The sequence below is a fragment of the Nymphalis io genome, chromosome 7, assembly GCF_905147045.1.
Source record: "Nymphalis io chromosome 7, ilAglIoxx1.1, whole genome shotgun sequence".
NCBI classification, from domain to species: Eukaryota; Metazoa; Arthropoda; class Insecta; order Lepidoptera; family Nymphalidae; genus Nymphalis; species Nymphalis io.
The window spans coordinates 5,186,176-5,203,877 of NC_065894.1; the positions used below are offsets into that span (position 1 = coordinate 5,186,176).

At 30.0% G+C, this 17,702-nt stretch overlaps 1 protein-coding gene across 3 annotated transcripts in view; it reads left to right on the forward strand.

Annotated features, from left to right (window-relative positions):
* The first annotated feature begins 4,312 nt into the window (after nt 1–4,312).
* LOC126769388 (fasciclin-2-like) overlaps nt 4,313–17,702 on the forward strand; it is a 28,063-nt gene continuing 14,673 nt past the window's right edge. For 2 of the 3 annotated variants that reach the window (XM_050488137.1, XM_050488138.1), the window contains exons 1-5: nt 4,313–4,576; nt 14,813–14,963; nt 15,162–15,319; nt 15,931–16,064; nt 16,456–16,596. In XM_050488137.1, the coding sequence (XP_050344094.1) occupies nt 4,516–4,576; nt 14,813–14,963; nt 15,162–15,319; nt 15,931–16,064; nt 16,456–16,596 (645 nt within the window). In that variant the 5' untranslated portion in view covers nt 4,313–4,515. Of the gene's footprint in view, nt 4,577–14,812; nt 14,964–15,161; nt 15,320–15,930; nt 16,065–16,455; nt 16,597–17,702 lie in introns of those variants that run through there. The other variant, XM_050488139.1, reaches the window with a different exon arrangement.

Below are 17,702 nucleotides of genomic sequence, written 5' to 3' on the forward strand. Positions count from 1 at the left end.
CCATTACAAAAAAAAAAGGAATTCATTGTTTTGTTTATTACATTAAATTATAATGTAGTCAAAATAGAAAAAGTGAACCAATTATTTTTCATCTCTTCTCTTACTGACGATACATTTAAAGTTAGATATTAATAATTCCGCAAGTTAAAAAGAATTAATGTAACAAAATAATTATATCGACACTAGATTATATTTAACATTCATTCTATACAAAAATAATATTTAAGAATCAAAATTCAAAAGACAAATATGCTCTTAAAAGCACTTTCGAATCGTTATGTTACAGTATTACGAGTAAATTAAATATAATCCCGCTGGTTCGGAATGTAGCAAGCAAGAATTTTAGTTTAAATTATCAAGCTATGTACTGCAATTAATATTGAAATGCATTAAACTGTATAAATAAATATTAATATTTTCCAATCAAATGTGTACTAAATACAGAAATTTATGTTAATTATTTATATAGGAAAATAATATCTGAAAATTATTTATATCGAAAATGGAATGCAGAACTGGATTTTGTGTCAGTTTTTTTTTCCGAAAATTAAAATTGTATCAAATAGACACTAGTTGAAAAATAACAGCTTGTAAATGTGCGAAATTTAAGCAAAGGCCTGTTTTTTCTCCTAAGAAACTTTGAAGCTTGTTTCACCATGCGATTCTAGTGGGGGTTTGTGTATCCACATGTGGTAGAGTCCGATATATACAGGTATAATCCTGATGTTATGCTATGTTACCAATGTATGCGCGATGCTGACCACGTACTATGAGTCTGATTTTCCCCAGTCCATACTGAATTTAAATTGAAAAGAACTCGTATTTTCTAACTTCGCTTTTTTATTTCAACACAGTAAAAATAGTATAGTGTTCAAGAAGCTCTCTCTGTTAATCTAACTTTGTGTTCTACGATATTTGTATGATCATCTATATTAAATAGGATTATCCCTAAGATAAACTAATGTAATAAAGGTATCAGAGATATGATTCTTTAGGAATCACAATTCATTGTTAGACATTAAATCAAACATCATAAATTACTTTGAAGTCTGTTAGTAAACCTAAATGGAGTATAAGCGGTCCGTAGCAACTTTGTCTATATTAAAGTTGAAAGGTCCTGGGGCAAGGTTTCGAAATGTTCGGTTCAATGCAAGGGATACAACTGCACAGATGCTGGCAATTGATATAGTTCATGAAATGGTCAGTGGTTAGGAACTGGCTCTTTGAAATTTAGTTGTACAATTGACGAACGTTTGACGTTATATTGTAAAGTTGTTAAAGAATTATTAAACTAAGTCTTAGGAATTCTTATCAGTATAGAAATAATTTATATTTATTTTAAGATCAGTGTTGTGTGAAGTGTGTAGATAAAGCGTAACGGTCCTTATAATAATAAATAATTACACAAAGAGCTTCCACATACATATAGAAAATACAGCCTAAGCACAAGCCAATCAACATAGATATACAATAAGACATAGGTGCGTAACATCGAGTGGTATTTCGTAAAACGTTAGAGGCTTACGGCGTTTACCCACAATTAGAGGGTTGAAACGTGGCTTAAACAACCCTTAGAGGGGAAATTGTTTTCCTGCCTAAAGGCTTGGTACATATTATCTGTTTTTCCATTCCATTTGCAATGTTGGTCAAATTGAGCTTACGAAGATTATACTTTTTTCCTTTTAGTACAGTGTCGGTTATGATCAACACTGTATTGAATTTGTCAGAGAATATAAATTAAACGATACAAGTTGCTTTATTTGAGCTCATATTGCGCACAATTTTACTTTCAATTTTTTTTTAAATAGATATAGATCCTAGTACTACTATTACTAGAATAGATACTAGCATTAAATTTACATTCGTGCTATTTTATGTATTTAAATAAAACGCAATCTAATAAAAAATATAAGGTTTTTTTAAACTTTTGTTTTTTTTTTCCATTGTACAATAATTTTTATTCATAAATTCTATAATTAAAACTAAAAAAAAAACAAAATATGCATTACAAATTTATAGAAAAAAAACTAACTTTTTGTTATCGATTTGATTAATGCGCGTTTAGATTTTATCTCAAGTGAGATTCGTCAATGCATTCGCATCATCTACTCATATCATATCAGTTGCAAGCGTAACTAGTCCGTAGGTACCTACCTTTTTTTTTTTTTTTTCTCGCTGGAAAAACACATTTTGTGTTTCCCCCACATGAGGTGGGGGGGTATGTGGGACTCGCCGGCGCTGAAGGCGCCGGAATACCCACTAAAAACCAGCGGTACCCACTCCATCTTGTCGGGGGACGTCACGGGATCGCTTGCGCATACTACCGTGCCGTCCCGACGGTTGGCCCGCTTCTGCGGGCCTCCAAATACTAGGGGGTACTCGGGGTACAGAGACCCCCTGGCCCCGGCGACACTCACGGCGGGAGGAGAAGATGCGCATAGCGCCGGCGTCTTCTCCCCGGTCTTCTTCGACGAAGCGGGTCAGCGGAGGCACTCTCCTCGCGCTCCCGCTCCGCGGCCTCCTTCTGCGACATGACATTTTCGCAGAAGGAGACCATCTCCATCCAGCACCTTTCGCTACCAAGCATGGCATTTATCACGCTCGGCAGCGAAAGGTCTCCGCCGATTAAAGTCGCCAGGGAAAGGCGCTGAGGCCCCCAAGCGGCACACTCCATCAGAGTGTGGCATGCCGTGTCCGTAGGCGCACCACACTCGTGGCAGGAGGGCGTTACCTCCCGCCTGACTATTCCGTGCAGGTACTTACCGAAGCACCCATGTCCAGTAAGCACAAGCGTAGGTACCTACCTGTGCTGTGCTGGAATACCTACTTATTACCTACGTACTCGTATGTACGAGGTATTATAACTTCTTACGGTTTTGTTGGTTAGTACCTTACCGCAAAAAAATCGTAATGCGATTCCTTAGGACAATTTATATTACGTATATATAAAGTGTTGTATACCTACTATTTAAAATATTTAACAATTATACAAAACAATTATTGTCTGAAATTTTTTATTATATAAGCAATAAGACCGACTTCTCATCCCATCGTGTAGAATTTTATAATTTATATTGAATATTTTATATTGAACACAATGTTTTCTCTCTCTTTTCAACAACACTGAACTCACATCTTTATTAATGCCTACAATTATTGTTTCCTATATTTTTTGTTAAAATAATAAGTGTATTGTGTTAGACAGAGTTAGATATTTTATAACTTATAGTATTTTATTCATGTAATTATTCATAACACGAACAGCGTCACAGGCTGTATCTGTTGGATTCTTATTAAAAACATTTATCTTATATAATTTTGTTATTAAAACAAGACTTGTTAACCGGAAAAATAAATTAGAAGAGAGTTTTGTCTTTACAAAAGGGTTTTCATCTTAATAACAGCGATTAGACTCCGAAACAAAACGTTAATTTTTACGCCAGCATAAATATGTACCAAAGTTCATTTCGTAAAGTAATTTAGGTGAGAAATAATGACTCCATTATCATTTTTATAAATACTTTTATTTGAATTTAATATCTCATAATATATTTAAAATTAAATCCTATGTATTATTATTGTTTTTCTATTGTTAAAAAAGCACTTTGCGTCAATGAACGAACGATTTTCAACAATATAATTTCTTTCTTGGGTTATTTGGCATCGTCTTGTTAATATAAAGCATTTGAATTCTATGTATACTCTGGTATTTACACTGTTCAGTTGAAAATTATTATACTTTTATTTGTATTAAAGAGAGAGTGATTAATCCACATTTCTAAATTCAAACAAACGATTAAGCAACGTTGCAGTTTTTCCACCCTTTCTTAAAACGCTTCCCTTTTCTTAATGCTATTCTTTTCAGTAAAGAGAAGCGATTTATTTAAGTAGGGAGTAAAGCACATTGCTTGTTCATTGCCCTCCATAATAAGATCCTTAAAAGATTCGCTAAAGGTAAAAAATATGATCACATTAAGCGAACAATACCAAAAGATTTTGCTCAACAAAATAAAATAAAAAGTACCGCGAATCGAAAAAAAAAGTAACTAAGAAATCGCGGATACTAATGAAACTAGATTTATTTAAATTTGAAGATTCTGTCTTTAAATTATCATTCCGCATTGCTATATTCTATTTTTGGATGGAATTTTAAGTCTTAAAAGATCCATAAAGTTACTGTATTGGAACCTTTTGCCATTTATAATGACATTCCATTCTATGGAGAAGTAGACTATTGTAACAGCTCTAAAAATAAGCGTGATGTTTACTACAATATGCGTCCCGTTTCTGAACTCAGTCAACGAAGCACAAGTAGCCATCGTCAGTCGCATTAAACCTAGTCGCCCGCATGCATGGAGATTGCCGCACAAATCAATTAGAGCGTGTTTTGGAACGAACGCTCTAAATTTAAATTTGAACGCATTTTTTACGCGGTAAAATTATTTGTCAGTTATTTTAAATTTTTTGACCTTAATTCTTTTTATTGTTTTTGATTTTACTGTTAAATATTTAATTATGAAGTCGGAGAAAGAGAAAATGTTTTTTGTTTCGTTTCTTCTAAGTGTTTTATTATCGGGTAAGTTTTTTTTTATTTAAATATGTACTTACATTATTTTTTCACTAACTAATTAAAATACGACAAAGAGTTATAAAACGATATTCATTAAATTATGTGTGCGTTTAATGTATAATGTCATTTTTTATTAAATTTTATTTACTACACTAATATATTATATAATTTGATTTTTATAACCAACTTTTTGAAGTCTTTAAATATTTTAAATATACTTTGAATAAAATGAATATCACTCTTATTATATAGTCTGCTGAAATTGTGTACTTAAATTAAATTCGTGTTTAATTATTCAAAACAACGAGATTCAAGGTAACCTAAAAGCCTTATTATTATTTTATAAAGTTGATGCGATTGCCTGAGAGTGTATAAATGGTATTCGGTATTTTATTTTAAGTACGGGTATACACACATATACAAGATATACACAAAATATTTCTAACTTTTTCCATATTAATTATAGTAATAACAGTAATTAATAAAATACACTACGTTAACTTTTCCGCTAGTTATCATATTGTCTCATAATTAAATGTTTAAAACTACAGAAATATACTTTAAAAAGGTTTTATTAGTATTTTAATTAAAAAAAATATAAGACTGTTCCCCTACTTATTTTTTATTACTGACTTTGCTGTTTTTGTGACCTCCGTTTGTGAATCTGATTATGTTGATAAATCTATCAAACAAAAACCTCTAATCCATTGTTAGCTAACATTGAGTTACATTACTAACTAAACACAGTAAATCAATTGATGTTTAACAAATAATGAGCACAGGCGTATTTTATATTTAAGTAATATATCTCATGAACCTATACGGAAGTGTGTTAAGCTCTTATTAACTTAATAGGATAGACCTTCAATTGGACATAAGCCCAATAAGGGCGTTGCTTGTTCTTAATTATATAAAGCCAGCTAGCTGTATTTGCTTCCTAAGCGTAGTTTTTTGTTGTTTTAGTTTCATTTATAAAAAAACGAAGCATATAATAATATATGTCTGACAACAAGTTTCCATTTAATGATTACATAATCAAATATTGGTTCAAATGTACAAAGCAGATACATAACAGATATTTTTGTTTTAAATTGTTTTAGTTATAATTTTCATTTACATAGAAAATCTATCTTAAAATCACATAATAAACAATAAAGCGCTTTCAAATTAAGGCCGATAATAATTTGATCGGAATGCATTCAATACACATGGATTCATAATGTTGCTATAAAAATCCATTCCATATAAATACCTATTACTATTATTGAAAACAATCAAAACGAGCTACTGAAGTCAAGAGCGATATAAGATCAACATTCAAGGTTACATCACGAACAAGGCAATACAATACCGCATCATGAAATATACCTACATATTTCTAATTCCTGATAATATGTTGTTATTAAAAAGAGTAACACAACACGCGTATCAAACGACAATTTGATGTGTTCGGTCACTAGCTAGTTGAGCTCGTTAAGCAGCGATGGTAGCAATTCCTAAAACTATGTGCACCATATTGGTGTCATGATGGTAGAATTAACTTGGTACTCTGGTTTGATATTTAGGTCGTGGATGTTAACTTGTTATGATGGGCACGACTCGTAAAGATTATAAGTGATTAAGCGCCTTGATTTCACGTTTGTTTTATCTACAGTAAAATTGTTTTGCGTTTGTTTATATAATAATAAACATATCTGTTTTCTTGAATGTTCTATGAATTGCTATTTATAAGTTTTTTACAAGAATCAAAAAGAAAATAATAAAAATATCACAGATATTTTAATGGTATGGAAAATTCGATATTGAAAAACAAATCATTCCTTTATATTTCTTTATTAATGTATAAGAAAAAATTATAGGTACATATATCGGTAATTTTATTGCTCATCATTATTGCTTATGATTTTTATATATATCGATGATAGATGATTGTTACACATATTTGATTATAATAATATTCGTTTAAATTTAGAACAAAATTTTCGGTTCTTACAAACTTTTTTGCTTAATATAAATTTACATCATACTTAAAATTTCTTACCATAGTAGCTTTTTTAAATAAATGGAACAAAAGTTAAATATCTACTTCTCAATTTATCGAATACTTTAAATGGATCAAACGTTTTAATATTATTATAAATATTTGTTACATCAAATATATAATCGAAAAAATTATCTGCATTGAAGACTTACATAACTAAATATATACTTATATATATTAAAAATACCCTATTTCTATTTTTTTTTAATTTATTTCTATCCAGTAAATATTTTCTGTCATTTGTTGTTACATATTTTATACATATGTATTGCGTATTATATGTTTCAATTAGTATGTAGTGGTATTAATTATCATTTGTACTACTTCCCGCCTTATACAATTTCATGTCCTCTATTAAAAGGTTGTGGAAGAGATCGTTATCTTTGCGATAAGACTGGCTTTTGTACAAAGAAGGAAGAACATTTTTACATATGTATGTTTTTTGTAACTTATCATATACAATACGATAGAAATATGTATGGTATTCAACAGTCTGTATATAACGAAAAAAAATACTTGGTTAAAATATAGTACACCCAACTTTAATTACAATTCTGATTCGGTTTAGTCTGGCGCCAGAAAGGTGCAGAAAGGGAACGAAAAGTAAATAGGTCAGCTAACAGCTATCCAATAGGATATCATGATATTCAATAGGATAATATATTTACGTATTATTTTCAGTAATTTAGACAATATTTTATGTTTCATTATATGTAATTGGTAACATTTATTACCAAATTAAATTAATATAAAGTTAATAAACTTGTTAATTCACAAAAAAATTATACTTTCATCAGCTTCCACTCACATTTTACTTACAATAAAATAATTCAGATAATTCTTATTAGAAATACATATTCGTAATGTTAAAATCTGAGGTCCCATTATAGTATTTCAATTAGAGGCTGTGATTAATTAATACGAGCTATTTCAGTATCGCTAATGTTCCGTTTATACCGTTTGACAGTCAATCAATAATAGCCCAATGACTCCTATATATAAGCGAGATATATGTAGTTTATAATGTAAGAGAAATACATGGCTCAAAAGATATAACATGTAGATCTAAACTGAAGTTCTCACGTATTTAAGAGTTGTTTGTTTGTCATGTTTTAACCATAAATATTTTATTTTATACAAACCGACTTCTTAAATTTTTCCCTAACATAGTTTTCAAATAATAATTTTACAATATTAAATGCCAATATAATTGCGATGGGTAGATAGTTATACAAACTAAGTACTTCATCCTTTCTGTATTTAAAAATGAAACGAAATTTTAATCATTCGCAATTCCGCATGCTGTTAGATGCAACAAACTTTACACAATAACAATTCCTTAACGATCTTATCAGCCTAAGTGGCAACCCGCGATTCTACAAACTATCCATTAAGCCACTGTTTACAGAAAGATAGAATTGCGAACAAAGACGCTAGCAATATTACATTGCCAAAATGTTCTTTTTATCAAGGTAAGCAAAGATAAAAAAGTAACTTAATTTAAAGTTTCCTTAATCCGATTAAAATAATTCACAGCATACATTTGTCTATTTATTGCTTGGAAAAAGTAATCCTAATGAATAATTAATAATAAAGTAAAACGTAACTAAAATTTTTATAAATTCATTTTATCGACCAATTTATATCAATCAAATCGAAAATTATATTATAAAATAATAATTCATTTTATTCGACTTAAAAAGGGGGACTTTTATATATTTATATATTTTTTTTAAAAATCAACAATATTTTTCTTAAACATAAAATCGTAATATGTAAAAAAAAAATAGTTTACAATATAGAATTTAAGCCTCTCTAGTTTAACGACGTCTTTATTTAATAACTTAATAGTAGCTAACCAAACACATCAGATGTTATATTATGAAATGTTTGTGATAAATAAAGATAAAAAGATAAAGGTTAAGAAATAATAGACATATCGTTAAGGTAATCCTAAGTGACCGTGAATGCAAATGGTAATCGGAGATCAATACTAGGTATTATTGCGACGCTTGGCCGATCTGATCTTCCGTGTAATATAGGACTTGGTAACGACATACATATTTTAATTAAAACTGAAAACGTTGCCAAACACTGACCTATAAACAATCTATTTGCGGTTTCATTAAACTATGTCAAAGTTCTAGCGACGAGTAAGATGTTATTTGTCACGAAGTTTAAAAAAACATATTTCGGAATATAATACGAATAAGCCTATATATGAACAAACTTCTATTAGATCTATGAACTAAAATATTTTAGTTCATAGATATTTTAATAGTTTTTGTATTCTAGATTACTTTGTAACCACAACCAAAAACTTAGTGCAATCGTTTATGTAAAACTGGCTAAAAATTGCAAGAAACATTATTACTGTAAGGTCATAAAGTAGAAGCAAAATAAATTTTATAACTACGTGTAACAATATACATTTTATTATTATTTAGAAATCATAGTAATATTATAAAGAACTGTTTTGTTTTTTTTTATTCGATTTGGAACTTTCATATTACTTTAGTTTATAATTTCAGAACGGATATAGGCGGTGTTTTATTAAGCTGCTTATTTTTTCAGATACCTGCTTGTGTCCAAAATCGAAATATCCAAAAGGTCTATAGAAAAGTTAGAGATAGCGTTTGAGAAATTGGAAATCAATAACGAAATTTTTTATTTAAATAATTTGTTACTGTGTCAATGGTTAAAAAACACGACCTTAATTCCTTACTTTACGTGTGTGCGTAGCTAAATATACAAGAAGCCCAGAAAATACACATTATTAATTACAAAGTACGTTAAGGCTCGTATTATTAATGATTTGTTAGTTTACCGAAAGCGCACACCCCTACCACCGCCCATGAGCAAGAAACTAACTCCGATGCAATGAATATTTCGCTTAAACCACCGCGCTGTTTAATTTGGTTTGTGATTATGCAATTTCTGCAATTCATTGTTGGTTTTGATCCGCACACAACTATGTAATTAATTAAGTACTAGCTGTGTTTGTTTTGTGAACATTCAATTCGTATCAACACCGTGACGTGTTAGCTATTCCTGTTTTATTCAGATGGACGCTGATTAGTCTGGTTGCAAATGTCAAATGTTGTCTAAAGAATGATCGCATGATGTTTGTCAAGGACGATGTTTGCGTGCTTCTATTTTCAAATGTAAATTTTATATAATCTTTGTTTATGTATGAGCTCTTTGATTATGAAATCTAGCCAATATATATATTTTTTAAATAAATCGCGGCGGTATACAAAATATAGTAAGAAATAATAGCAGGTGTGTTCGTTACTTTGATATAACCAGCTTTGCTGAAACATCAAAGAATCGATGTTGTACTATTATGTGCCTTCTTAACAAAAGCTGCTTATGTTTAAGTATTTACTGAAACAGTGGCATGCTTTTCATATAATTTGACGCACTTGCGGTATGAGGCTTCCTAACACGCGGGAGAAGGCGTGGGTGAAAACTAGTTTATATATTTGAATGTATATCACATTATACTAGTACAATGTATGCATAATATAGTTGCATGGCATGGTATATTATCTATTTAAGAATTTAATTTAACCCTATTTTTTATTAGTAAGATGCGAGGAAAAAAGAATATAATATTTTGAGGGTTATCTAAAACGCAATAGCTGTTTGTGAATAAATATATACCAAACCAGCAATTTTGAAAGTGTCCATAATTCCATATCATATTCAATCGGTGCGGTACATGGTCATTTACTCCATAAAACGTTATTGGCAGGGGTAGAACCCCTAGGACGTGTCCCGATGTGCTAATTCCTTCACTTGGGACAAATAAAATTGAAACATAGACACATATAATATGACGTAAATATTTTTACCTGCCAATTATAAATCGAAAGTAAAAGCGTTTAAAAATAATAGTAAATATTACATTAAAAAATCTTATATAAACCAGTGGATAATGTTTGGTGGCGGTACTTGCTTCGGATAAATAGACTTCGTTCGAAACAGCCTGTGAATGTCCCACTGCTTGGCTAAGGCCATCCTTTTTGAGCAAAAGATTTAGAGTTTATTCCACCACGCTGCTCCAATACGGGTTGGTGTATATTTTTTATTGTATAGACATATTTTTTAGTACATATATCTATTAATTACTATCACTCTACAGCTTAGACATTTATTTTTAAACATAGCACAAGGCAAATTCTTTAATCAATACGACCTTGTTTACCAGTAAACTAAAGCATGGTAGATCCAAGTTGAAATTAAAACCAACATATATGAGAGCTACATAACGTCACTTAAAGTGTCGTAAAAAGATTATCTGATTAAAAATCTTCATGGTTAGGACTTAAATACGTATGATGTCACGTGAAATCTCGTTTAAGATTGTTTGTATCTCCTTACAAAAGGATAAGGTTACATATTTACATCAGTAGGACACATGTTTTGTATGAGTCAAGTTTACGACAATTTACTTGTCTAATACCCACGAGTCTTCCGGATTAGTCATAAATATTATCGGAATAGGTATTTTTCTATTGCTCGTATGTTTTCTATTGTAATGTATTTAGATACTTTGACGAGCCTGTTGGCGTGGTCGGTAGATACTTGCCTTTTCACGCCAAAGGTTGTGGGTTCGATTCCCACCCAGGAAAGACATTTGTGTGCATTAACATGTCTATTTGTCCTGAGTCTGGGTGTAATTTTCTATATAATTATGTATTTACAAAAGAAAAGTAGAATATGTAGTATATCAGTTGTCTGGTTCCCATAGCACAAGCTTCGTACAAGCTTAATTTGGGATCAGATGGCCGCGTGTGAAAAATTTCCCAGGATATTATTATTGTTATTATTATATTATGTATTTATTAATCACTGAAACATGATTTAAAAAAAAACTTAGATTAAGGCTGCCATTCAAAATAAAGAATAGCCTACTGATAAGTGATATAATCGTATAGCGCACAAGACGTTATCAAGCTCAAGTGTGCATAAACACAGGTGCACTCTTCCTCAGTCTTCCAAACCGATGGGACGGCAATCCCACAAAACCGAAGAGAGTTGTGTGTGGCAGAGTCGTGGCTAACGTCTTTTTGTGTCTCACGTTCCGAGGCAGAGGCGTATTGTCACTAGCGAATTTCGAGATGGTGCCGCTAATTTTTTGACAGGAAACCCATCACTTTTTATTGACATGACCCGGGGCTTAACCCGATGACCTTGGGATCTGCAGCCGAGAAAGCCATCCATGTATTTAGATATCTAATAAAATTCTATGTTTTTTAGAGTGCATAAATTTTTTTAAACTAAAACGACCCGAGGAACTATATTGACATAAGAACTTACTCGAACGAGTCATTCACGACAACAATGTTTCAGAGGTATTGAAGAATCAAAACGAAATAAATTCATTAATAAAATAATTCAATTGCTTTGTAAAGTATATTAAAAATTAATAGTAGCCCAAACATTAATAATGGTACCATAGATAGTTGTTTTCTGTTTTTTTATTAAATGCTCACTGCATTTTTACAAAACACATGTTGGTTGACCTTCGCGTTTCATGGTGTCTATTAAAAATAATAATTAGCTGCACATTCCGGTGTAATTTGTTAAACTGACCCACTTACATTGTTTAGAACACAAAACATGAACATTTATGACCGTATTAATAATAAAATGAAGAGCGTAATATACGTAACCGACCATATTAGCCATATTTATTATTAGTCGAAAATATTATTTTCTAATTCAAAATATATATACACTCCACACATAAGAAGTCATGTAGTTATTTAATTATATTAATGATCCTCAATAAATAGGGTTAAGGACATAACTTAAAATGAATGTTTTTTTTACCAAACAATTATCCCCATTGTTGTCCTGTTTTGCTGATGAAGGTGGTTAAAAGTAAGAACTGACATTGTAATGCATATATATCTTATACATTTTAAAATCTATGGTATGAGTGATTACTAACTAAAACCAAGTATATTTAATTATGATTCTTGTTTTTGAAATTGTTTTGCTAAAAATACGTTTACGAGACCAAATGTATTACATCTGTTAAATTTTGTTTGTCGAGATCAAAGCGCGCTTCAACGGACTATTAGAATTGTGAACATTTCTTCTTAAACGAAGTTTTTTCATTACAGCTGAGGTACAAGTTTAATAAAGGTGAGAAGTATAAAACCTTATTGTTTTTATAATGTTTTTTCACTTTACGTCTAAAAGGTATGATTGCATTTTTTGATATTTCAGCGAGCCGGTTGGCGTGGTTGGTAGATACTTGTCTTTCACGCCGAAGGTTGTGGGTTCGATTCCCACCCAGGAAAGACATTTGTGTGCATGAACATGTCTGTTTGTCCTAAGTCTGGGTGTGACTATCTATATAAGTAAGTATTTACAAAAGAAAAGTAGTATATGTAGTATATCAGTTGTCTGGTTTCCATAGCACAAGCTTTGTTCAAGCTTAATTTGGGATCAGATGGCCGTGTGTGAAAAATGTCCCAGGATATTATTATTCTTATTATTGTCTTATTTATTTTGATTCGTAGATATGATAAGTACTAAAAGAAATTTGCCGAACTTTTACGGCCAGTCTATATAAATGTCTATATAAATGCCTGCCTACCGCCAACTCTAGGTTTACTACTTTTGTTATTGGGCTTTTATTTGGGTTTCACACAAAAACACGGGTTATTGAGGCGTTAAATTGTGATAATATTGATGGATATGCTTTACACTAAGTTTTCGTTTAATCAACAACGACAATCACGGATTATAATCGACTGATTTTATTATCTGATGTGATTTTCTTTATAGAAATTTACAGTAAGCGCACCTCACTTTTTTGTCACAAAATAATAAATACCTATTTGTTATTATTTTTTCGTTTAAATATTCATTATATAACGAAACTTCATTAGTAAAATTTTAGAAAAAATTCAGAAGTTCAATCTGATTTGAGTTTTTGGATAAATCACTTATATTGGAATGCGATTGTAGTCGTTAAAACGTTTACAAAACCTTGCGAACTTTTATCAAACTTAAATAAGATTTCAAGAAAATAATCAACTCAATAATTTGGTAAGCATAAGCGGTATAAGTGGGTTTAGATTTTTTCTTATATATTGTATTTTCACATTTATATATTTCGGCTGACTATAATAACTATTGTATGAGTTTAAACATTAAAAATGTTTATTATTTACAACAAAAAAAGTGTACAAAATAAATGTCAGAAACATAAGTGAATATTAAATATTGTATAAAAGGCGCTATTTTTGGTAAGAGAGAGATCTCTTTCAGATAACTGATAGATTACTAAAATACACAATACAATTATTATTAAAATTAGTATTAATACGTATTATTTGAATGGAAACATACTAAGCACTACTACTAGTAATACTCTCCGTTTGATTTTCTATACCGGTGTAAGCAGAGCTGGATCATTTTTCGTTCGAAGATTTGGAATTGCGATCCAACATTGCAATGCTGGCAGCATTTTTGCTTACATTCCAACCAGGGCTTATACTGAAGTTACTTTTAAATGTTTTTATTATTATTGATTTTTGATAAAGCTATACTCGTTTATTTGTTAGTAAATTTTACTAATAAGCTAAGAATGATTTCGTTACTCTGTCTGACTTTCATACCATTTCTTAGATTATATATATTTATAATCTGTAGAAAGTAAATGTCGTTTGTTTGTTTCTACTACTAATGTCCACGCGCGTATGGATGAGGTGTTAGGTAGCATATATCCATTTCTATACCCCTGACAATATATATGCCAAATTACATAATATTTAGTTGAGTAGTTAAAACGTGAAAGCGTAATAAACAAACAAGTAAATAAACAAACTAATTTTCGAATTTGTAATATTAGTAAACATTATTGTATTAACCATAAGTCGTATAAATAAAATTAGGTTATTGTATATTACCCACTACTCATAATTGATTTTGCTTCAAGCCCATAAAGATTGTCTGGAAGATATTGCTACTTAGCTATCACCTTAATCTATTAAATTTAATATTTTTATGTTTGAAAAGTGATGCGAGTATTATAATATTGTTGTTACAACGAAAGTTCCTTTATTATGAATATCGTTTTATGACTCCTCATACACTTCGAATATGGCTGCCGAAATGTATACCTAATTGATGGATGCGTTAGGCGTGGGTGACAATAATAGAATTCTTTCTTACAGAGAGCGACGCTTGCTTCACTAGCAATCAAGTCGAATTTAATAAGATTAAAACAGGAAGTTCCTTTTACCAGGAATGTAGATGCGATGACCCAGGTTCAGAAGTAAAACTAAAATGGTTAGATATAAATAATCAAGAAATACAACCGTTGAGGTAATATAATATAAAAATATTCCTTGTTTTTAATATCCCATTTAATTACTTATAACATTAGAATAAATATAAGTTACATGGAACCTTTCTTTTTCTGCCATATTAACTTTTATTGTTATGTTGAAACACAAGCTTATATAGTAAATTTATTTCATTATTAATACTTTTATTCCTAAAGTAAATAATTACTTTCACAAGACCAGGTACAAAATCGAACGTGTTTTCGGAATGGATGGACAAAGAGACTTACAGCGTGTATATATCTAATATAAGCAAATCAATATCCGGTGCTTACAAGTGTGTGACTGATCGTGATGGTCGACAGTATACGTTAACGTATAACGTGGAGGCATATGGTGGGTATCGCAATTAGTCGATATATTGTTTGCCGATAAATATAATAGCCAATACGTCTAATATATTATAATACAATATATTAGAATATTAATCAAATCTAATCAAAATTTACTTTATTCAAGTGAGATCTTGCGAGGTCTTTTAAATCATTTTACAAGATTAATTAATAAGCTATCACAGGTGGAAAAATCTTATGTTAGTGGTATCTTTTTCGACAATCAAATTCATGTTAAATTGTATAGATATTGTAATTGTAAATTGAATCACCAAAACCTACTTAGTTAGTAGTAGCTTAAATATAAATAATAAGGAAACTAATGTTATATGTATTTTTTTATTATTTTGTGATATAATAAACAAACCTTCTCTTTAAAAGGAAAAGAGGTTACAAACTATTATTTTGTTTTAAATAAATATGATAATAATTAGACGTATTCAATAACATTGATGTTTATTTTCGAATTATCATAATCCGTTTTGTATGCAGTTAACTTTTATTTTTTCTATTTTTTATAATACCAGACAATCAAAGTTATATACATATAGAATTAAATTTAATGTATATGTAAGTCTAAATAACAGATTAAGAAATGTGTATACTCACGTACAGACCCACCATACTTCGTAAATACGAAGGAAACACAATATGTGGTTAGCGGAAAGGCTGCCTTGATAACTTGTGAAGCAAGAGGCGAAACAGATTTATTAATTAGTTGGCATAAAGAAGATGAAGGACTTATTGAGGTAATAATTTGTTTGATATTTTTTTAACAGTTATTATCGAATGATCCGGCTTTTAAAAGTTTTTGAAGAAGTAAAAGTATTGTATAATAATAACAGTTGTGAAGTTGTATTTCATGAAAACTGAGTGTTTTTTTTTCACGTTCCTAATTTTCTTAATTACTAATAATTCTATAATAAATAAGTTATCGTAATGTTATATAACTCAAGTCAGATTTTCACAGACCGATTTGAAAAAAATCATTTGCATTGAAAAGCTAATCGTAATTTGTTATGAAAGGTTCTACACAATATCATCATCGCTACGATGGGCGCGGAACAATAACATTTAACACGAGTAAAACCCCTAACGCGAACAGATAGTGTTAATGTAATTTGTAAATACATATTTTAGATAACAGATGACGACAAATACAAAGTAACTCCAGAAGGACTGATTATAAATGCTATAACAAAAGAAGATAGTGGCGCATACAGATGCACTGCATCCGATCTAGAGACTGGTGAAGGTATAGACAAGGACATTTTTGTAGAGGTAAATGTTAATTATAATTTCAGTTATAATAATCATTTTTTAACTTAATTTATATGTTATTGTACGTGTTTATTTACGTGTTGTACTTGTTTTTTAGATGTATGTTGGAATAAATCTTTACGAGATACGCCTTTTATACTTAAATTAATTTTTTTAACTCTTTCTGTTTTAAGATATGTTTAAAATATAATGGCCTTACTTATAAACGCTTAGCGACTGTTTCGACAAACACTAATTTATCTCTTTCTATCATTATTAATTTGACATTTAAAAATAGGATACACAACATTATTTAATTAAGCCCCGCTAAACAATGTTATAAATGTTGTAAGGCTATCAAATGTTGATAAACAAGTTAAAAAAAATCGTGCTATATTTAGAAAATATAGATATAGATAGATAGATGTATTCGAATTTTAGTCTCTGAAGGTTACAAAATAGATGTATAAATATTAAGAAAGGTTCGACGCTACAAGTATAATACAACATCGTTACAAAAATTATCTATATGTTAAAAAAATATTTATATGTTAAACATAATATTATCATCACACACAACACAACACACACACACACAACACACACACGATCTTAAATAATAATTGTAGTACAGAGCATATTATTATTCCTAATTGTGTCAATCTTGCAAAAATAAATAGAATAAAATCATTTTTTAACGAAATGCTTCTTCAGACTATCCACTCAAATATCGAAAGAACTTAACATGAATATTTAATAGTACTTGATTGTAAGCTGATCTATATTCGACCTATTTTCACTGAACTTTTTTGCTGGAAAAGTAAAATTATTATACTTGAGATTTATAAATTGATCAATTATGTTCTAAACCTTAACTTAAAGTCGAAAATAGTCAGAGTCTATAAAATATGGTTTAGTGCATATGAATTGATCTTGATAGAAGATCGATACTTTGAATCCTAGTAAGTAGTTACTTGCTCTTGAAAAATCAATAATAATTCGTTTATTTAATACATGTTTTTCTCGGAGGTGGACTCAATATCGTGCGAAAACTTTTATGTGTATGAAAAAAATTCCTATATATATGGATATATATATACATAGTATAATAAAGTGAAAAGTTATAT